The sequence below is a fragment of the Apium graveolens genome, chromosome 8 (assembly GCF_009905375.1).
Source record: "Apium graveolens cultivar Ventura chromosome 8, ASM990537v1, whole genome shotgun sequence".
Classification (NCBI taxonomy): domain Eukaryota; kingdom Viridiplantae; phylum Streptophyta; class Magnoliopsida; order Apiales; family Apiaceae; genus Apium; species Apium graveolens.
This window is the reverse complement of record NC_133654.1, coordinates 98,826,414-98,850,228: the sequence shown is the minus strand read 5'-3', so window position 1 is coordinate 98,850,228 and position 23,815 is coordinate 98,826,414. Positions and strand designations below refer to the sequence as shown.

General features: G+C 34.4%; 1 protein-coding gene and 2 pseudogenes across 1 annotated transcript; 1 reads left to right on the top strand and 2 right to left on the bottom strand.

Moving 5' to 3' along the window:
* Nucleotides 1–3,986: 3,986 nt before the first annotated feature.
* LOC141679801 (glucan endo-1,3-beta-glucosidase 13-like) lies at nucleotides 3,987–6,297 on the top strand (annotated as a pseudogene).
* Nucleotides 5,537–7,357, bottom strand: LOC141679800 (uncharacterized; annotated as a pseudogene).
* On the bottom strand, nucleotides 7,013–8,404 carry LOC141679799 (octanoyltransferase LIP2p, chloroplastic-like). Its single transcript, XM_074486193.1, has 4 exons — nucleotides 8,277–8,404; nucleotides 8,028–8,172; nucleotides 7,531–7,677; nucleotides 7,013–7,153 (listed from the first exon to the last, which is right to left on the bottom strand). Exons 1-4 carry the CDS (start codon nucleotides 8,402–8,404, stop codon nucleotides 7,013–7,015), a joined length of 561 nt encoding a protein of 186 aa, XP_074342294.1.
* Nucleotides 8,405–23,815: the final 15,411 nt, after the last annotated feature.

Sequence of the window (23,815 nt, the reverse complement as noted above, 5' to 3'; positions counted from 1 at the left end):
ACACCTTCATAGACCGAACCCCGGTCTGTCGCTTATGCCGACTTAATTAGATGGACTTACTTCCCGAACATTGGGCAAGTAATCAAATTGTTTTCTCAAAAATAGCAACCTCGTTGCGAATATAAAATACACCACAGAGCCGGATCCCTTAGATTTTTTTGAGCGAGTATTCAAGTCCCCTTCGAAAGGAAGATCTTAAATTTGAAAATGAGGTTTGGGATCCGCTCTAGCCTTTAAAATTATTTTGAAGACTCGAAAATATTTTTGAAAGCTTTTGGAATAAGGATGATTTGATAGAATAAATCAATTCCAAGATAATCAAAGAATATCTGAATATTATAATATAAATAATATTCAAATAAAGAATAACTTTATCAAAGCAAATGAAGTAAAAGTTTTGAAAATAACTTTATGAAAATATTTAAGGTAAGGATGATTGACGATATCAATCATTTCCTGAATACTTGGCGAATAACGAAACATTATTCTTTAAGAAAATAATGAATATTATTTAATAAAATAAACAGAGTCATAAGTCCTCGAATGAATATTTAAACTAATATTCACTTATAATTTAAAACTATTGAATAAATATTATTCGATTAATAGTTTTGAAAACTATATATATATATATAATATACTCGGGAACATCGTCTCCTGGTTTAGAAAAATGTTAACCTTTGGGTCCACTATACTAAGGGTATACGCAACTACTGCTTATCTCTAGCATAGGTATTATGCAGTTTATAAGCATTTGAATTGATAATAAAACATCAAGATTTCACAACATGCATATATACCATATCAGCATGCTCCAATATATCGCAAAATTTGCTAATAACAACCATGCACTTATCTCAAGATAATGCATCAATATATTTACATCACAACAACAGTATAACGGGTAGAAAACTTGCCTGAGTGTTCCGGGATAGACTTAAGCTTAGAGTGGGTCCGATAACCTATGAACAACAACATAATCCGTAATTAGACCACGGTCGCTTAAGAAACTAGTCAAAACTCACTCATACCCTAACGGTCGCTTACGGTCGCTTATACGCTTAATGATTTACGTTAATCGCTCGCGTACCCTCGGCTCCACCAATTTTAATAAATTAACTGTTATGAATTTTAAGGCGACTCTTTCGCGAGTACTTTACCAACTGCCTAACCCACCTTACATAATTGTTTCGTAATCCAATTAGTCTATTAAGGGCCTTAAATAAGGTTTCAAAGTAAAGAGAGGGGTAATGGTTCGCTCGTGAAATGTCGTTACTTAAAACGGTCGTTTCTCCTAAACCGTACATCGGATCCAAGCGAACCACATACCAAAACGAAGCTTACAAAATGATCTAGCTAAACATGGAAAAGTTCAGAATCTTACAGTGAGTTCACGGGTCCTGAAGCTAAGCATAAAAATATTCTAAGGTAAATCGGGCATTACGAGGGCTATATTTACGTGATTTCCAAAATAATTACCACTCTAAATCCTCATCAATTCACTCCCATCCTCCAACAATCAATAACACAAAAAATACAAATTAAACCACTGAAAAATCAGTCCACACTCCAAGGTTTTACCAACTCATTCAATCACTACAAATTCACCATTCAAAATCAACACAACTTTCATAAAAATCACTACTAAGCGCGTGGATCTAACTATACATTTACCAATTCATTTAAAAACTCAAACAATCAAACTTAGTACTAAAGGTCAAGAAGTTTTTATACCTTGATTTGTGAGTGAAAAGTTGCTAGGGAGCCTTAAAACCTTGATCAATCCTAATACAAGCTTGGATCTCACAACCAATCAAGAAAACACAAAGTTAGATTTTGAAGTTTCTAAAAGTCCGATTTAACGAACTGTAAAAATGAAGGTCTTTCCTTGATTATTTTGACGAGACTTTTGAACAAGAGTTGTAGGCCATCTCAATACCTTTCCAACGATCTATAGAACACAATATTTGAGTGAGTATTTAAGGAGATATGGCAGTTTGAAGTTGCTGGTATTATTTTGGCCGAGAGCAAAATGATGAAATGAAAAGAAATGGAAAAGCTTCTTTGATTTTCTTGCATAAATATCTTCTCCCTTGATGACATCATCCATCATGCATCACTTTCTTGCCATGTGTCAATCCCTTGTGGTTTGATGATGTCATAATCCTTGGCTTCTTGTACAAGCTTGTCTCTTGGTCGCTTATTTGTTTTACGGTTCGCTTAACTCTCGTTCTCGTTAATAGTTTAAGGGATCATATCTGGGATCTTATTACTTGGGCTTCCCTCAACCTTTATTAATATCTTATATTCCTTTAATGATCCTCTGCTATAATTCTTAAATAAAAATCATTTTAATCATGTTACCTTATACTCAATTTTTTCGGTATCTGGTGGATTTTTGGGAAAAATCAAAGTGTCCGGATTCGAATTCCGACGACCTTTATATACACTCATTTACTTTATGGAATACTAATACGATCTCAGAATTTCTATAACAGTACTCCTATATAGTATGGTCTGATAATTTTTCTTAATCAGCACAATCAGAAAAAAAAATTACTATTCATCAGGGTTTCAAAAAATTTCCAAAAATTGGGGTTATTACAGTCCCCCCTCCTTAAAAGGATTCCGTCCCGGAATCAGATTGAAAACAGTTGGGGATGTTTTTCTAGCATTGCGCTTTCTAACTCTCAAGTCAATTTTTTTTTCAACATTGTGGTTTTGCCATAAAACTCTGACTAGTCTAATAACCCTGTTCCTAAGCACTTGCTCCTTTCAATCCATAACCCTTACTGGTTGCTCCATATAGGTCAAGATTGGTTACATGTCTATGCGCTCGTATTCTCCTATGTGTCCGACATTTGGATTATGCTTCCTTAATATTGATACGTGGAACATGTTATGAACTTGCTGCTGGTTCGAGGGTAGGGCTAGCTCATATGCTAACTTCCCAATACGTCTTAATATCTCCAAGGGTCCAATAAATCGTGGACTTAGTTCTCCTTTCTTTCCGAACCTCATTAATCCTTTATGGACGATTTTTGACTTTTTACTAATTATTGCAGATTTTGAAAATTAAAACTGATCATATACCAATTTGTGATTTATAGAGAATTTTTTAATCACATAATTTGTTGACAATTTTTACTTGACTTATGGATAATTTTAAGAAAATCGTCATATTTAGTAACCATGATTTTACTTGCCATAATAAAAAAAATCCCCGACAAGCATTTAATTACGTTTTGATCAATTGCCTTCTAATGACTACATCAAGGAGTCAAGCATTGGATCTGCATTTCATGTTATAGTAAAGCCAAATGTAAAGAGCAAACTAGTTGTAACATTTAGCCAAACAAGGCCTTATGTGTAACAGAATTCAGTTACTAGCTATGTACTATAAATAGTTTCTCATCTCTGTAACCAACTCTCAAGCTAATATACTACTTTTCATTTTACTGCATTTCTGTTCTTCTTGTTCGTAAACTCTATATGGTATCAGAGCAATTCGATCTAGAATTGTTAGTTTTCCGCACTTAATTCAACAAGAAAATCATAGAATCGGGATAAACACTTACAAAATATCAACTCGATGACGAGTTCTAAAGATTTGATGCAGTTGTATTATGCGATTTTGATAACGATTCCTAGGGTTTCGTTCTTGTACGTGTTCTTCAACTAATTCTTCTCATTTCTTGGCGAATTCTAGAATTTCTTCAGCTTATTCATTCGTCTTCATTATAAGACTTATCAATCATTGCTTGTTTACTTCAGTTCGATTTGTGAAATTTTACTCATTGTTAGTTTGAGATTAGTACCTGAGTTTTGTGATTTGTGATTGATTGCTTGCGAAACTATGAGGAAAAACACTTCATATGCTCACGTGGTTGCTAATGATAGTACTCAACATACACCTACTCCTGAGAATTCTTCAGATTCATTAGATTCAAAGAGTCAAAATCAGAATCAGAACAACATAAATAATATGCATCCTTTGTATCTTCAGAATATTGATCATCCTGGCTTATGAGGCCAATACTGACACGATTTCTTTAGATTATGTTTTGCTTCGTCCTAATGAAGGCGTGAAAGACTCTGGCAATGGGAATGTTTATATGAGCCTTTTTGAAGCACAACTCGACGCTGTTTTTGCAGCTCTTGATGCGTTGAATTTTAGTAATATTAAAGTTATTGTTTCCGAGACTGGCTGGCCTTCTGCAGGCGGTGATACAGAATATGGTGTTGGAGCTGCCGATGCAGCGGCTTATAATGGGAACCTTGTGCGCAGAGTACTCACTGGCGGTGGTACTCCCTTGAGGCCTAACGATAAACTCAGCGTCTTTTTATTTGCCCTATTCAACGAAAATAAAAAAAAGTGGACTTGTTTTCGAAAGAAATTGTGGACTCTTTTATCCAAACACGCAGAAAGTTTACGACATTCCACTGTCAATAGATGCATTGAATGTCATAATGTCAAATCCGACAAACAAAAGTAAAGCAAAGGTATCAGTAGCATCACCGTGATTGAATAAGGTTCCAAGCACAAACGGAGAGACTTGGTGTGTAGCTAATGTGGAGGCAGGGCAGGAGAAACTACAAAGTGCGCTTGATTATGCTTGCGGTGAAGGCGGGGTTTATTGTAAGCCAATCCAGTCAGGTGAAACATGTTTTCACCCGGATACTCTGGAGGCCCATGCTTCATACGCGTTCAAGAGTTATTACCAGAGAATGTCTCGTGCTGGTGGGAGTTATTATTATTTTAAAGAAATAATAATTGTGTTTTTAGGATTATGGTGTGCAGTCAAGGTGTTTGATGCATAGCCTGAACTAATGATTCTTCAATTTGCAAGTTCCCTAAAAGCTAATGTTGGCTTTAAACCAGCACAACCAACTATTCATGTAACCGCAGTTACACAGTCAGGATGATGGGCAACCTCAATGACGCCCTGTTCCCCAGCAACTATCTCAGGCTTGCATTTGCGCTGCTGAAAACTGAATTCTCTTTCCAAATGTCACCCCAAAATCCTTCCTTTTATATCGAATATAAATGCCCGATGAGAAGGGTGATGGAGAAGATGAGTTTGTTCCTATTGTCATAAGGCCAGGGCATAGCACATTCGCTTTAACCCTCTGGAAGAAGGAGAAGTTGTCCCAACAAAATCAAGCATCCGTGGCAACACTGCAGTGGAATGGAATTACCAACAAGAGAAAAGGGCAGAAATGGGGTACATATAATGTGAGTAAAAGGGATAATGATATTGTATTGTATCTGTCCATATATCTATATATTCATGTCCCTCAATCCTCTGCTCTCATAAAGACTATACTACCCTCCTTAACCCTTAATATTTTTTTTTGAACACTAAATCTCGCAATAGATAACTTGAAGGAAAGGCCAGAACTAGCAAATTATTATCTAGATTTTACACCTCAACTGAGTTTTACTTTCAAATACAACCTACATATTTGCTACAAGTGGAGATTATCTAGCCTAATGTACAATTTTAAATTATACAGGCACATCCATTCAATGACGTCATTTCCCCTTCACCCTTCTTTGGTTTCTGCTGGATTTTCTCTCTTGAAGCTTCTCTTGAAGCTTCTCATTCAAGTTCCTAGTAACTGGCATACCATTCTTCATATCTACTTGGCGGCCCGGATCTTTCAAGTCCTGGGAGCCATCAGCAGTGCTAATGATGTCATTTACGAGTGGAATTTCAAGAGAAGCTTCACTTGAAAAGGCACATACTTCATCTGCAGAGATACTTGTGGTTGGCTTATTGTCTGGTTTCTTGGGAAGCTGCTCTATATCCATGCCTTCTGATAAACTAAACTTTAGAGATGCTGAACCATTACCATTTGGCGGTCCACTGTTACTGACATTAATATTCGCAGTAACAGTTTCAACTTTTGAGTTTGTATCATTTGTTGCATCATGCTGCTTCGCCAAATGCTCCAAACTGATTGACTAGTGCGAATCAGTGGTGGTGCCCTCTTTGACATTTACATCCTGATTAGGTTTAAAAATGGATGTATCAGGAATAGTGGAAAACTGTTCAGCTTGCAAATAATCTTTTTTATCCCCAAAGCAGAACCTTTTGAGTCGTGGATAGTACTGGATCCAGCAACCAAGTCGACGGATGCATCTAAAAGTTCTATTTCAGGTAAAGATTTTGACACATACACCTTGTCACTACTATCATCAGGCACAATAGAACTTTGGCTTTTTTTATGCTCTGATGTAAATGAAGAAAGATCGATTCTTGAGGATGAGATGCGTAGCATCTATTCTGTTGCTTTGGAACGTATTTTCCTTATCTCGTCCTGGATTGTCCAAGAACCAGCAGAAAGAGTACCTCTTTTCTGAGCAGAGGGAAAAGAACTGCCATCAGCAGAAGATAATTTTTCATCTTTAAAGAGGTCAATGACCATTGGTGAAGGCGTTCTTGATTTAGAGTTCCTCAAAGAAGGAGATGCCCAAGGAGGGTGAACTTTCATATAGGATTTAGCCACATCCACAGGTCAGCCCTTGTCGATTTGGGCAAGCATATCAGACTTGGAACTTGATCATGTTTTCTTTTCTTCCAACCAATATTTTGCTTCCATGACCACTTTACCGCATCGATCAGGAGTATCATAACTTCTGCTGGGTGTCTTCATTAAACCAGCACCCTGTCCCTCTTCCATAGTGGAACAATCTACAACCCGCGACTTAATAATCTCTATCAGTTTGTCAGACTCTTCCCTGGAAAATGTCTCCTGAAGAAGTAGATTTTCAATAACCCATTTTGGGCTCTTTACAGAAAGTTGAGGTTCCTCTCCATTATTTATCTCTGTTGCTGTATTATCCTTCTTGAAAGGGACGTCATCATCGCACCTAGCTACATCATCTTCATCTTCGGAATCATCATTTTCGGAGATTGAATTAGTGTCAGTCATGAAGGTGAAAAGCTTCATCACACCTTTTGCAATGATTGTGGAAGTATTGGGGATAACATGACCTGTAAGCCAATTAGTACTTGAATTCTCCGGCGGAGGTGGCGGAGGGCGGTCGTACGGTGTTTTTGCGACGACGAAACGGCAATCTGGAGGCGGTGGCTAGTGCCCTAGAATGAGGGGTTGTGTCGTCCATTGAGAAGAGACCGTTGAGAAACTGTGTATGTTTTTTTTAATCTTCAAGCCAAGAGTTTCACTTTGTTCTCGCTCATTGGCTTGAGGGGGAGTATTAAGGAGTAAGGAGGTAGTATAGTCTTTAACTAGCCTTCTATATATATGTACTAAGGATGTAGTTGTGGAACCTAATTGAGAAGAAACAATGTAGCCATTTTCGGTGAAAGCTATGTAAATATATTGTCACTTCTTTGTTCATCTCTTTGTCTTCAATTACTTGTTTTTGGTTCTCAAATTTACAAAGTTATCAATCTTTGTTGCAGAATAACAACACTCAAGCATGAACCATCATAAGGACATGTAAAAATAAAATGCATGAGGACATATACCGATACATAAGAATTCTCAACACGTACCAACCCAAACCCCAGTCAGACCCTCGTGCCTGGCAGCCTTTATAGTAAAACACGACGACAGAAGTCGAATCACCACCTCCTCAAGAGCTCTAAGGTACCAATGAAGATCCATAGTGTGGTAACGAAGATTAAGAATAGGATACATGACTAGCTACAAAAAAAAGCAAACTACTGATAAATAGTCAAGTCTGTAATAAGTTAATCAAGGAACACAAAAGATTAAAATTTGCACCATAAAATGTTTTACTATCAAACAGATAAATGTTCCAATTAATTGAAAAATCCAAACTTTTGATGAAAATATCTAACCAAACTAACGATATATAGTCAAGTCTATAATTAGTTAATCAAGGAACACAAAATATTAAAATTTACATTATACATTGTTCTACTATCAAATATTAACTGTTACAAATAATCGAAAAATCCAAACTTTCATTAAAAATAGCTAAACAACTATCCAATTGGAACAACAAAATTCATAAAGTACCTGTCCTGAACCATGATAAGTAACTTCACAATAACACTATCACAAAAATCTTCATTCTTATCAACCAATTCTTTTCTTTCTTCCACAATTGATTTTTGCCTAGTCCAAGCCTTGACATAAGGAACTAGCTCATTGTGCATATCAAACACATCACACCTACAAATTCACAACTAAACCAACTCAAAATACAAAATATTCATACGTACACACATACATGTATATAAAAAGACAAGGGCTTTGTGTGAAAAATATAAAGGTACCTCCATTTTGAGTCATGGACTATGGGAATTGCTTGATATGAATTGAAATTTGAAAAATGGATTGAAGGGGTTGATTTTCTTGAAGAAATTTGAGGTGGGTGTATCACAAAAGTGGGGTTTATGATCATAGTGTAGACTAGTTTAATTTATATTTTCAAGAAGATATGAAAGTTCATTCATCTGAACATAAGGTATGAGATTTTAACATAGTGGGGAAGAGGCGGAGTAACCAATTTGAAAAATGGAACATCAATTACTAATTGTCAATTAGGATATTTAAGAACAATTAACTTTTTAGCAAAGAAGTTGGCCTGTTTGGGTACTTCCTCCGTCAGGTTTTATCATCTTTGACTAAAATTGACCAATTTTTAACAAAATATTAAACAATATCCATATTATTTCAAAAAATTAAAAATTATATATTAAAATAGTTTAAATCTATTTTCTCGTTATATAATTTTTTTTTATTTTTTTATTATAAAATATTAATAAATTTGGAACAAATTTTAGTCAATTTGACTGGATCAAATTAGTCGACAACTAAAATGAAACGATAGAGTACAATGTAAGTGTGACTAGACCTAATTTGGAAGCATGTACCAACTAACAATGTCAATTTATAAGTTGATAAATTAAAATAAATATTAGTAACGACAAATTAAAATTGCTCTATCGAATAATACCGATTTTTGCTTTTTATAACAATGAATACAACTAATATATAAATATAAAATGTTTTGTATGTCAATATAGTTGTAAGTATTAATGCACCTCAAGATTATATTAAATTTTGAATCGAATTCTTTAAATATCATTATTTACGTTTAAATTTTAACGAGTCTCATCCACTTTAAATCAGAATTTACAATACCAATTCAAACTTAACTTGTTCGAATGAAAATCCTAAGGAGAAAAAAGATACAGATTATTTATTGTTGAAAACTAATAATAATAATAAAGAAGTTAATCAATTTTTTATTTAAATTTAACTTGATAATTCCTTCCTTTTTAAATGGATAAATTTTTTTGTTTAAAAAAAAGGGTGTGGTTAATTTTGTCTGAGATTTGTATATATTAATATAATTTAAAGAAATAGAAAATTATAATATGAAAATATATAAATTTTTATATAAGATTTATTTCCAATTCTTCAAAATTATGAGAAGTAATTTTTAAATTCCACTTAAAATCAATATATTTTGGCTAATTAAATCAAAAGTGGGTTAAGTTTTTTTGAAACCAAATGTTAATTATTATCCTACTTGACTTTTCATTATTATCCTACTTGAATAATAATAAAAATAACATATAAAGGAAAGCGTCCCCTAAAACGCCTTCTAGTGACTCAATAATTGTATCATCCAAAGAGCTTAGCAAATTCGATAGTGCATCGGTAATTATCCATTTCGTTCCTTTTCTCAGCATTCCCAACTCATCCGCAATAGAGAACAGGTAAGAAGCAAGATTAGTAGAAGTCACGTGAACAATAAATACCCGAGTTTGGATACTCCTCAAGTGGTTCAGCTCTTTCTTAATATATAGACACCCCAACAGATGATGAGATTGCAATCGTATAGGAAAATTAAATACTTCCTTTCTATAAGGTTTGTATTACAGAAGAGATAAAACTAGTGATAGACTCATTTTTTGTGTCATCTTCATAAATTACTACAATCTCATGCCAACCAAGTTGTTGGACAAGGGAAGTGATGCATTCCAGTTAAGAGGAATCGGGAAGGGTGGTTTGAATGAAATATGGAGTCTTTGAAGGCCACTTTGATGAGCTTGTCATTGAAAATGAGATGATTGGCACCTGAGATATTTCTCCAATTCCCACAACAAATCTAGTTTCGTTGGAGTGTCGTGGCCTAGGGAGTATCTGGTAAGGGGTACCGTGGGACATGTGTCCCCATAAAATCAAATTTTATGTTTTTAAACATTTATATTTTTAAAATTATATGAATGCGTCCCCTCAAAATTTAAAATTTGTCCGGCGTCCCAGACATATTTTCCTAGATGCGCCTCTGGCTGTGGCCTGATGATTGCAACAACTTGGTCCTCATTCACCAACTCCAAAGGTGCAACAATAAATTAAAAGAGTGAGATAAACAACAAATATGTATCATAAATAAAGCCACCTATTAATAAACTAGATAATACTAAGTTGCATCACCTGCAGAAGCTGCAGTAGTAATATCATCAGAATTCTTGGAGTGTAAAGCCAATCTTGTACTGTATTGCTAATTTTCAGAGTAAAAATCAGATAGCGAAATGGTAATGCAAGAGCTGGCAATAAAAACCAACAGATGAACTGAAATCAAGAATTAATCTGACGTCAACAATTACATTATTTAAAGGTAAAGTCGTATTTGTTTCATTTTTTGCAGAAGCTAAGAATACAACAATAGTGGAAGACATAGTGGAATAGAAATACTATTATACAACCGAATTGGACATGTCATTCTTGTTCATGACAAGAATATATACAAGTGTTTCCTGTCTATTATTCGTAATAACTTAAAAACTTGTAGCGACTTGAACAATTTCTGGGAAGTATTGTTCATAACATTTTGGAATCGGGAAGAATTAGACTAGCTTGTTTAGTTTGCTGCACAACTTGCTGGTGCTTAAATCTACTAAAATTCCGGTCTTACATACTTCATGATAATGTATATTATTCCCTTAATATAAGATATTTGAAATCAAGTGTAACTAGAATAATGTTAGGGTTACTATCATCTGTTTATTCCAAGAAATTTCACTGTAACGTATCATCAGAGATGAGTTCTGGGTAGGCTGATTAGGTAAATCCCAAGAAAATAGGAGGCTATATTTTGCACATAGAGAAATAGATTAAAAGGGTTTACCTGGAGAAGGCATTTTGAAGATTTTTCTTTTGTGCATGTTAATAACTAAAAGTGATTTATGGGACGTCAGTACCTTCTGAGTTTGTGATTCATGGCCTCATCACAACTTTCTTTACATTTTACTGGTGTAATATATAGGAATGAGTATTTTCCGGTTCAGAACTGAGAATCGAACCAATAAAAAATTGTGGTTCTGGAGCTAATTCAAATCTAGTTTAATTCTTGTTTTTCTAGAAATTTCGGTTGTCGAATCTGTTCGCTTCTTAACATACTAGAATCGTAAGAACCGAAACGTATATAAATGAATAAATACAAATATATATACATATACGTATATATATTATGTATTATGTTTTCTTATTTATAATATTATAATAAATTTTAAGAAAAATATTATTTTTATTGTATTACTCGTTTCCTTAAATATATATGGAGTTTTGAATATTTTATAAATATATTTCTTCTTAAATATTAGAAAGTAATCGAATATAAGACGATATATCACTAACAAAAATCTTCTTTTATTAAGTTACCCTCAAAAAAATCAAAAGTTGTCAAAATTTAAAAAGTTATAATATTAAATAATATGCAAAATATATAAATATGTAATAAAATATAAATATGGTTCTTTCGGTTCGAATTACGGTTTGGTTTCGAGTCAGTTCTTACAAATAAATGGGTCCGATTCGATTTTTGAAATATCTTTATTTCAATTTTCGGTTTTTTGAATTCCGGATCAGTTCGGTCTGGTTCTAATCAGTTGCCCACCCCTCGTAATATCCTTCCCGAAATGCAGGTGTAACATAAACAATTTTGAACATCTCAACAGTGGAGGTCACATATAGGTTGTTGTAAACGGCCGGGAACCGTACAGCAACAACGTGACGTGATTTATGCTATTTTAAATTATGTGATGCGATTTAATAATTTAAAAAAAATCGTGTGCGCGGTTTGGTGAGGTGTTTTACTAAAAAATAGCACTCAACGCCGAAATCAACGCTTATCATTTATCAACAAGATACAACTAATATTTAAAATATAAAATGTTTTGTATGTCAATATAGTTATAAGTATTAATGCACCTAATTACCAAAATTATATTAAATTTTGACTTGAATTCTTTAAATATCACTATTTTCGTTCAAATTTTAACAAGTCTTATCCAATTTGAATCAGAATTTACAATACCAATCCAAACTTAACTTGTTCAAATGGAAATCCAAGGAGAAGAAAGATACATATTATTTATTGTTGAAAATTAAAAAAAGATTTTTAATCACTTTTTTAAAAAATTTAACTTGATAATTCCTTCTTTTCTAAATGGATAATTTTTTTTGTTTTAAAAAAAAGGGTGTAGTTAATTTTGGCTGAGATTTGTATATATTAATCTATACTATATTATAATAGACGAAACATTAAAAGTTTGGTAGTCGGTTGGTCGGTACTTGCTGAAATTACTTAATTACCCTTACTTAATTGTTCTAATTCTAATTACTAGGTCGATCAATTCTAATTCTAATTGATATTGAAGTCAACTTCCTCTATTAATTTACCAATTTCAATTCTATTTTATATCGAACTCTATATCACTATAATTAATGTTAAATTCAACTTCTTCTACCAATTTAAATTTTAATTCATACCAATGTTATGTTTATGTGCAAAATCACTTATCCAAATTTGTATCACTTGATTTAATATAAAATAATAGTTTTGTTATTTATAGTTTATGAGTTTTAAATTAATTTTTTATTTTTTAATTATATAATTAATAACAGAATATAATTAATAGTTAACAAAATTTATTTTTAAAATAATGAGAAAATATAATTTCATTAAAATTAAAATAGAAGTACATTGCATAAAATAAAAAGTACACAAAATGCATAAAAGAAATTACAACATACAAAATAATTCGAAAATGATACTAGAAAATATAAAATTTTGATTTAGTCCGACAAACTATTTATGTTTCCTCCGAGATAATCAAAATATTATCCGTAGTTGTTTATATTATTTGGAGATCTTTGATTTAGTCGGACAAACTATTTATGTGTATTAATTTTTTATTTAATTAATTTATGAAATGTTATATAAATTATTAATAATAACTATGTTAGATATATTTGAGATGTCATGTCTAATATGTTTCATGTTTAGTTTTCGGATCTTAACAAACAGGAAATATCAGTTCTTACTGGAATCAGGACTTACAGGAAGTCAGGATTTAAGGATATCAGGACTTAAGGTCATACCATAACTTAAGTACGGGAGGACTTACAGTTAAGGAATGATGTTGATTAACAGTAGAAGATCGAGACTAAAACAAAGGAAGATATGCATGGAAAGAGTTAGAGGACTAAAGGAACTGTATAAGATATCTGATTGATATATTTTAGGAGACAGAATTATATTCCATATCAATTAGAAGTTATCTTGTAACTGTGTAGTGTATAAACACATCTTAGATTTACACTATATGTGTTATCATTATCGAGAAGATCATACATTGTAACCTAGCAGCTATTAGTGATATTTGTTCATCACTGAGAGAGAACAACAGTTCTTATTGTAACAGAGTTTATTCAATATACTTGATCTTTGTTACATATCTGTGTTAAATCGATTTGATTGTGTAAACACTATATTCAACCCCCTTCTACAGTGTTGTGTGACCTAACAAGTGGTATCAGAGCTATTCTGTTAACACACATACAGTAAAGATCCAAACAATCATGTCTGAAGAAGTACAAACTCCAACCAAGCCCACCAAAACTCAAGAAACTCAAAATACCCAAACTCATAGTCGATATGAGACTATTAGAGTTCCCATACTAAGACCTTCTGAGTATCCCATATGGAAAGTGAAGATGGCTATGTTTCTGGAAGCTGCAGATTCAGAATACCTTGACAAAATTTATGAAGGACCACATATGCCTACCAAGCTCTCTGTTGTAGTTGTTGATCAACCAGCAAAGACCATACCCAAGGAGAAAAGTGAGTATACAGCTGAAGATATCTCATCTATTGCCATGGATGCAAGGGTAAGGCATTTGCTGCATAGTGCCATTGATAATGTCATGTCAAACAGGGTAATTAATTGCAAGACTGCAAAGGAGATATGGGATGCTTTGGAAACAAGGTGTCAGGAAACTGATGCAATTAAGAAGAACAATAGGACTATACTCACTCAAGAGTATGAGCACTTTGACTCAAAAGCTGATGAGTCATTAACTGAATTATATGACAGGTTTGTCAAGCTCTTGAATGATCTGTCACTGGTGGAAAAGTAATATGATATTGAAGATTCAAATCTAAAATTTCTTTTAGCTCTTCCTGAAAATTGGGATTTGAAGTCTACTACCATAAGAGACAACTATGCTCTTGATGAAACTACTCTTGATGAAATTTATGGTATGCTCAAGACTCATGAACTTGAGATGGATCAAAGAAGCAAGAGACGTGGAAGAAAGCCAAGGGCAGTTGCTCTTAAGGCTGAGGAAGAATCTCCTAAAGTTGTTGTCTCAAAGAAGGGCAAAGAAAAGGCTCTCATCATAAAGTCTGAGTCAGAGTCATCATATTCTGATGATGATGATTCAGAAACTGAAAGCTTACCTGAAATGGATGATGATGCAGAGATGATAAAATTGTGTGCTCTTATGGTGAAGGGTATCACAAAGATAGCCTACAGGAAATTCAGAAAGGGAAGGAAGTTTTTTAGGAAAGGTGTAAGTGCTGATAAGAAAGGGTTCAGAAAGTCTGAAGGAAAAAGTGCAAAGTCTGACAGATGAGACAACTCAAATGTCAAATGCTACAATTGTGGTGAAAGAGGCCGCACATCTCCTGACTGCGAGAAAGGAAAGAGTGATAAAGGCAAGGCACTTGTCACAAAGAAGAAGAGATGGACAGACACTTCGGATTCTGAAGATGAGGTGAACTATGCCTTGATGGCAAATGCTGATAGCAGTTCTGATGCTGCTGAGTTAAAGGTACCTCAAACAACTTATGATTTTCATACTGATGATATTACTGAGTTGAGATTATATCTTAAAACCATGTTTATTAGCTATAGAGATCAAACTTTAACATGTGAAAGATTAACTTCTGAAAATCTTGCTTTTAAAAGGAGGAATGATTATTTAGAAAAAGAGTTACTTATGTTCCATCAAACTCAGAAAGAAAGAGATGATGCTTTTTATGTTAGAGATGAAGTGCTAAAAATGAATGAATCTCTAAAAATTGAGTTAGAAAAGGAAAGAGAGATTATCAGGACTTGGACTAACTCTAGCAGAACAACTCAGAATTTGTTAAGTAGTGCAAACTGGAAAGAGGGCTTAGGTTATGGAGATAATAAAAGTGAAAAAGGAACTGAACAAATTGAGCCAATTAGTGTTAAAAAGACTGTCAAGCCAAAGGTAAATCCTGTTAAGTTTGTAGCTAAAACTGTAAAGTCTGATTCTGAAAAGATGAAAGAATCTAGGACAAAAGTAAAAGAAAAGTCTACTTCTGACAAATTAAAACAGGATAAACCAGCTGAAGTTAACATAGGCTTAATGACAAAGAAGCAGCTTAAACATAAGCTGAAAGAGACTTACAGTGTGAACAAGGTAAAAGCAGCTAGGAAAAATAGGAATGGAAAGGAAGGTGTGAATAAAAGCAATAATTATATGCATGTTCCTAATGCTCCTAGAAAGAAATGTTATAACTGTGGAAACTCTAACCATCTTGCTTCTTTTTGCAGGAAGAATAAGAATATAAACTCTTTACCTCCTAAATTAGGAGTTAAGAGTCAGTCTGTTAGGTTTAAACCACAAAATCCTTATTTTCATTGTGGTAGTTTATGGCATTCCATTTATACTTGTAAGGAATATCATAGTTTATACTATGATTATTATCAAATAAAACTTCATTAAAAAAAGTTAGCATTATTCCTTCTAGTGTAAGTTCTGATTCAAAGTCTGATACTGTAAAATCTGATAAGAAAAATGTTAGCATAAACTCTGAAGTTAAATCCGCTGCAAATGTTAACAAACTTAATAAGGCCAAAGGATCCAAGCAAGTCTGGGTCCTTAAAACTAACCATTAGTGGTCTTTGTGATTGCAGGGCAACAGGAAAAACATCTTAGTTCCTGACAGTGGATGTTCAGGATATATGACTGGAAATAAAGCCCTGCTATCAGACTTTGTGGAGAAGGCTGGCCCAGGAGTTTCTTATGGAGATGGCAACATGGGAAAAACTCTGGGATATGGCAAGATTAATCTTGGGAATGTCATCATTGAATCAGTAGCTCTAGTCTCAGGACTTAAACACAATCTGCTAAGTGTGAGTCAAATCTGTGACAGAGGTTATCATGTGAATTTCCTTGAAGAACACCGCGAAGTGATAAGCAATTCTACAGGCAAAGTGGTTCTGAAAGGTTACAGGCATGGTAACATTTATGAAGCCAGACTTTCATCAAACTCTGATGGTTCTGTAATCTGTCAGTTAAGTAGAGCATCAATTGAAGAAAGCTGGAATTGGCACAAGAAACTCTCTCATTTAAATTTCAACAACATAAATGAACTTGTAAAGAAAGATCTTGTGAGAGGAATGCCAAAGTCAGTATTTGCTCCTGATGGCCTTTGTGATTCATGTCAAAAGGCAAAACAAAGAAAATCATCATTCAAGAGAAAAACTGAATCCTCAATTATTGAGCCTTATCACCTACTGCATGTTGATTTATTTGGTCCAGTAAATTTCATGTCTATTGTAAAGCAGAAATATGCTATGGTTATAGTGGATGAGTTCACAAGATACACTTGGGTGTATTTCTTGCACAAGAAGACTGAAACATCATCTACTCTAATTGAACATGTCAGACAGCTGGATAAATTGGTCAAAGATTCTGTGAAAATCATAAGGAGTGATAATGGCACTGAGTTCAAGAATTCAATCATGGAAGAGTTCTGCAAAGAGCATGGAATAAAACAGGAATTTTCTGCACCTGGAACTCCACAACAAAATGGAGTTGTAGAAAGAAAGAACATGACTCTCATTGAAGCTGCACGAACTATGCTTGATGAAGCAAAGCTACCAACCTACTTTTGGGTCGAAGCTGTGCAGACTGCTTGTTTTACACAGAATGCTACACTGATCAACAAGCATGGAAAAACACCATATGAGATGGTGAAGAAAAAGAAGCCAAATCTGAAATATTTTCATGTATTTGGATGCAAGTGTTTTGTTCTTAAGACTCATCCTGAACAGCTGTCAAAATTTGATCTAAAAGCTGATGAAGGAATTTTTGTTGGATATCCACTTTCCACAAAAGCCTTCAGAGTCTACAATTTAAGAACAAGGATTGTCATGAAATCTATCAATATGTCTTTTGATGATAAGAAGATTACTGGACTTGATGATTTCAATGATCATGATCAGCTGAGATTTGAATGTAAAGGTTTAAATTCTGATTCTGTAAATTCTGATAATTTAAATCCTGATCTTGTAAGTTCTGACGGGCTAAATTCTGATGTCATTGAAACTGTGGTAACTACTCCAAGGGAAAATGCACCTGTTCAGGGGGAGCAAGCTACAGATCCTACCACAACTCAAGACTCTCAAGAAGCATCAGAACTTGTCACTGGCTCTTCAAGCTCTGATTCATCAAGTTCTGATGAGCCAAATTCTGATAATTTTGGAAGCTCTGATTCTTCAACTCCTGAAAAATCTATCTCAAATTCTGAAGTCTCAGAGAGCATAACTACATGGGGAGCATCAGAAAATACTGATGGAGACAGCATGGATCATGGGGAAGGATCCAGTTCTAGAGATCAACTTCCATCTGCAAGGAAGTGAACTAAAGCACACACACATGACTTAATCATTGGAGATCCTGAAGCAGGTGTCAGAACTAAACTGCAACTTCAAATGAATGTCTCTATCATTCCTTTCTATCTCAGACTGAACCAAAGAAAGTGGAAGAAGCTCTTCAAGATGCTGATTGGGTGCAAGCAATGCAGGAAGAGTTAAATAAATTTAAAAGAAATAAATTCTCGACCCTAGTGCCAAGACCAAAGAACAGATTAGTTGTTGGTACAAAATGGGTGTTCAGAAACAAAACTGACAGTGATGGCATAATTACAAGGAATAAAGCAAGGCTGGTTGCTAAAGGTTACTCTCAATAGGAGGGTATTGACTATGATGAAACATTTGCACCAGTTGCTAGATTGGAAGCCATAAGAATCTTTTTGGCTTATGCTGCTCACAAAAAGTTTAAAGTCTTTCAAATGGATGTGAAAAGTACTTTTCTCAATGGAGAATTGGAAGAAGAGGTATATGTTGAACAACCTCCAGGCTTTGTAGATCCAAAATTTTCCAATCATGTCTATAGGCTTGACAAAGCATTTTATGGCCTTAAGCAAGCTCCAAGAACATGGTATGAGACTTTAGCTCAATTTCTTCTGGAAAGTGGATTTAACAGAGGCACAATTGACAAGACTTTATTTTACTTCAACCATGGAAAGGACTTACTTCTGCTACAGATATATGTTGATGATATCATTTTTGGCACTACAAATATAAAGCTTTGTGAAAGATTTTCCAAGCTAATGCAGTCAAGATATCAAATAAGTATGATGGGAGAGTTGAGTTATTTTCTGGGACTTCAAGTCAAACAAACTGAAGATGGTACTTTCATCAGTCAATCCAAGTACACCAGAAATCTACTCAAGAAATTTAGAATGCAAGACAGTTCTACTGCTTCAACTCCCATAGCCACTGCAACCAAGTTAGGTAAAGATACTGGTTCATCAGTAGATATTACTAACTATAGAGGTATGATTGGTTCTTTAGTCTATTTAACTGCAAGTAGACCAGATATCATGTATGCTACCTGTCTTTGTGCAAGATTTCAGGCTGATCCAAGAGAACCTCATCTAATAGCTGTGAAAAGAATTTTCAAGTATCTCAAGGGTACAGCTGATCTAGGATTGTGGTATCCTAGAGAATCAGATTTTAAGCTAATAGGTTACTCAGATGCAGATTTTATAGGATGCAAAATAGACAGGAAAAGCACAAGTGGAAGCTGCCAATTTCTTGGAGGCAGATTGGTTTCTTGGTTTAGCAAGAAACAGAAGTCAATTTCCACATCAACTGCAGAAGCAGAATATATTGCTACAGGAAGCTGTTGTGCACAGATTCTTTGGATGAAGAATCAGTTACTGGATTATGGGTTAGAATTTTCTAAAATCCCTATTTACTGTGATAATCAAAGTACTATTGCTATGACAGGTAATCCAGTCCAACACTCAATGATAAAGTACATCAGCATTAGGTACCATTTCATAAGGGAACATGTGGATGAAGGTACAGTGGAATTGCATTTTGTTCCAACAGATCAACAGCTAGCAGATATCTTCACAAAACTACTATGTGAAGCTACTTTTATAAGATTGGTAAATGAACTTGGAATGGTTTCAGGTTCTTTCTTAAAATCTGCTTAGTTTTTATTCTCATGCATCAGACTTTATGATCAGTGTTTATAGATTGTATTATCTCTATGTGATCTGTGCTTAAATTGTTAATATATTAAATACTGATTGTTATCTGATGTGACTCTTTAAACTCTGATAGTGATTTGGATGTTTTGTGACTATTCAATCCAATGAGGATACATGTGCTAGATGCTAACCTAGTAGTCTTTAACATACTAAAAATCCCATGGTTGAATTAGTTGTTTATGTGGAAACTCACTAACACAAGCAAATTCTGATTTAGAGCTTAGTCAAATTTACTTTGTGTATCTTATTACTAAGTCACAAACTAGATTCTTGCTTCTTATCTGTCAAATTCTGATGTCAGTAAATCTTAAGGATGAACTAAATGCTGATAAGCCTCACTTATCAAAAGAAAAGAAAAGAAAAGAAAAGAAAATAAATGTCAGGTACTCCTTGAGATCTAGAGTAAATATGTGGAAGGGAAGACCCAAGTGCATTGCTGGTATTAAGTAATATGCATTAGAAAAGCAAATAAATTTTTCTTGGTGACTTTTCATATTCTCTGATTACTGGAGAAATACTTTGACAACAGCATAAATTCTGATAAGCAGTCGTGACTCACTTACACTGAGAAGCCATTGTAAAAAGGAATTTCAAAAGATGTATAAAATGAGCACAAACAGTTGAGGTGGACACTTGCATAAATTTGTTCTATAGTAGACTTTTGATTGATGACAGATTTTAAGCACTTTTCTTAGTTATGCCTTATTTCTAAGATGTACTGAAGTTTATCAGACTTTAATCTTTATCTGATATTCTGCTAAATGCACACACTCTCACTCCATATGAATGATGAAAATTACTGTGGTGATCAAGTTGTTTTAGATAAACAGTTACGTGTCATTTGCATAAATTCTGAGGACAAGTTTTGATGGAAGTTCTGATGATTAAACTCTGAAGAAAACAAGTCAGTATTTGTATGAAGAATCACAGATACAAACATTTACTTTTCGAGTTCAGAAGCCATATTCTGATGACCATTAAGTTCTGATAATAGTCAATTTCTGATGTAAATCCTGATGGAAACCCTGATGCTTACGTGGCATTATTTGTTTACTTATTTGTGGTAAAAACTGAAATGGTCATATTTAATCAGAATATATTTAGGTGAGATGAAAAATAGTCATAATCATTAAGGGTTAGTGGTAACCGTGTTTATTTTGAAAAACAACATGTGCACAGTAATTGTTACTTATTTCCCGTGCCCATTAACTCTTGTTTTAACTTTTTACTGACTGTTATTATTACACATCAGTCTAGGGAGACGAGGCATCATTATTTCTACTATTAATCCTTAAACAATCCTCGAGTCCCTTGGTATTCTGTTGGCTATTTAAATCGACAATTCATCTCATCCAAATCATCTTCTCACACAAACTCATACTTTTTTCATAAACATAAAAATGGTTCTTTTCAACATGTTTATGAACTACGAAACTTTCAATATCGAGCTTAGTTGTGAGGACTGGGTACATGAATGGCACATCACTGCCATTCCTGAAGAAATCTGGAAATCTGTTCCACAAGTGGTTCACTCAGACCTCTTGTTCTTTGAGATGGACTACCAACTCCATCTTGATCAATTAGAAGAAGTGCGGAGGGAGGCTCTTCTTCAGCAAGAACGGATTATCCGTCTTGTTGTGCTGTTTTTCAGCAGCAGGAGGACCTAGACTAGGATATCTTGTAATTTTTGCATGTAATCTTTAAATTTCATGACATGTAATCGTTTGATATATTAATGAAATTCCCTTTGCTTGCAAGATCTAGTCTCTGTTTCTCTCATATTATGTGATGTGAATATTCTTGTTACGGTTTGTTAATTTTTACTTCATCTATTTGCACTATATCTCTTGATGAATGTTTAGATTAAAATAATGGTCGATAATAAATTGTGATGTTTTGAGAAATATTTGAAGCACAGGTTCCTGCATCAGAACCTGTGATAGGTGAAGCTGAGAATGTTACTTCTCAGAAAGAAACTGCAGCTCAAAGTTATGTTACTTTGAAAAGGAAATCTCTAAGTACTGATGTTGCAACAGCTCCTTCATTGGAAAGGAGATTAAAGAAAATGAGGGCAAAGAGGTATAATGCTAAATCTCCATCTGAAGATACTGCAGAAGCTGAGGAAGGGGATCAGGAATCTTTGATCTCATCAGAACCCGTTGTAATTGAAGTTTTGCCATCCCCACCTCAAGCAAAAGACACTGTTCCAGAAATAGTGGTTACACCTCATGTCTCTCCTATTGAAGCTACAGATGATGCTGAAGAACAAACTATAAATTCTGAAATAGATATTCATAATTTGAATATACCTAAAGTTCTTTATCTGGAAGCTCCATTTACTGAAGCTCAGCCATCTACAGTCAACTATCCAATCTTAGATGCTGAGATACCATCTACTGCTCTGGAGATAAATTCTGATGCTTAGAATTTAGATGATGTTATTCCTGAATCTCCAGTTGCTTCACACACTATTGTTCTGTCAGAACATAATGAATCTTCTTCAAGTTCTGGAGACAGTATTTCTGTTGAAACTCGAGTTCCCATTCTGGGCAAGGAAGCTTTGGTGAAGAAATTTGTTGAACAGGATTCTCCTGTACCTTGGGAAGAAACTCACAGGGGAGTTGAGTGGACCAAGAAGTGGAATGAATCAGATTTTATTCCAAGCACCCAAATTCTGACAGAGCATGTATCAAAAGCTGATGAGTTATTGTCAAATTCTGATTTCAAGACTCAACTCAAGGTTACAGCTATGAGTACAAGAAGTCTTCATGGTCTACATTCTATTACTCATGCTAAGGTTGATACACTCAAGGAACAAGCTGATAGCTAGATCTACAGATCAACCTTGATAAGACAAGATATATCAGACCTACTCTTGAGAAAATTGAAGCCATTGAGAAGGTTCAAAAGAAGCAACAGGCCCAAATTACCGAGGTCCTAGAAAATCAAGCTTCTCAGAAAGCTCAATTGGATGAAATCCAATCTTCAGTTGAACTTCTTCTCTCTCTCTCTTACTTCCTGATGATGCCAAAAAGGGGGAGAAGGTAGTTAAGTCCAAATGCTCACCTACTCAAATACTGAAGAAGAAGGATGACAAAGGTGATGACCAGGGAAACTCTGATAAGAGCAGAGGTCAACAAGGAAAAGTTGAAGGAAAATCTTCTACACAGAACAAGTCAAGTTCTGATGTTGTGAATGCTAAAAGTCTGAAGTCAAGTTCTGATAAGCAAAGTCTGATGACAAAGCCTGATGTTCTGATTTAAGGTGGAAGTCAAGACATACAGAAGTTCATGCAAACTCTAAAGTACAAGGGGAAGCAGACTATTGTCTATTACAAAGATCCTAAGATCCGGACACTTGATGAGGAGATAGCTAGAAGATTATTCTTGAAGCACAATCCAGGAATGGATTTGGAAACTCTCAATGAGTAAGAAGCTAGATTTGCAACTGAGAAGACAAATCTAAAGTCTAAAGCTTCTGATGCAAAGAAACCTCCAAGACCTAAAGAAAAAGGCATTGTGATCAAGGAAAAGTCAAATTCTGAGACTTCAAAGTTCAAGACTAGATCACAGACTGAGAGTGATCCCAAAGTCAAAGGGAAAAAGAAAAGTTGATGAACCAACCAAGCCACTGGAGATGAAAATTCCTCAAGTGCTAATGAAACCAGTGTGCAAAATGGTTCAAGATACTGATGATAATCTTGTTGAAGATGAAACTGTTCAAATTCTGAAAAGAAGAAAGATAACTGAAGAATCTAAAACAACCTCTGACACTGCTCAAGTTGTTCAGAATGAAGGACAACAATCTACAGAAGAAACAACAAATTCTGATTAAGCTATCAAGACATCAACTACTGACAATTCTCAAGTTGATTTGAAAAAGATGACAATTGCTGATAAAAAGAAGCTGTTATGGAAGAAATCTACTCCGGTTGAACCAAAGTCCAATCTTATGATTAATCAACTCGCTACATTTGGGTTGAGAGCCAAGCAACCTAGAGATAGAGCTGGATTAGGTTCTGATGAAAAAAAGATATAAACAGGAGTAGAGGTTACTCTAAGAGATCCTTTCATGTTGACAGACAAACTGTTGGGTTCCGAAGGCATAAAATGCAGCGGATAAACGTAAATAAAA

Coding starts and splice junctions, on each gene's coding strand:
- LOC141679799 (XM_074486193.1), bottom strand. CDS start 8,404: ATGATCATAAACCCCACTTTTGTGATACACCCACCTCAAATTTCTTCA. Junction 7,678..8,027: donor TTGTGAAGTTACTTATCATG/GTTCAGGACAGG, acceptor TTTTTTTTGTAG/CTAGTCATGTATCCTATTCT. Junction 7,154..7,530: donor AGGGTCTGACTGGGGTTTGG/GTTGGTACGTGT, acceptor AAACATACACAG/TTTCTCAACGGTCTCTTCTC.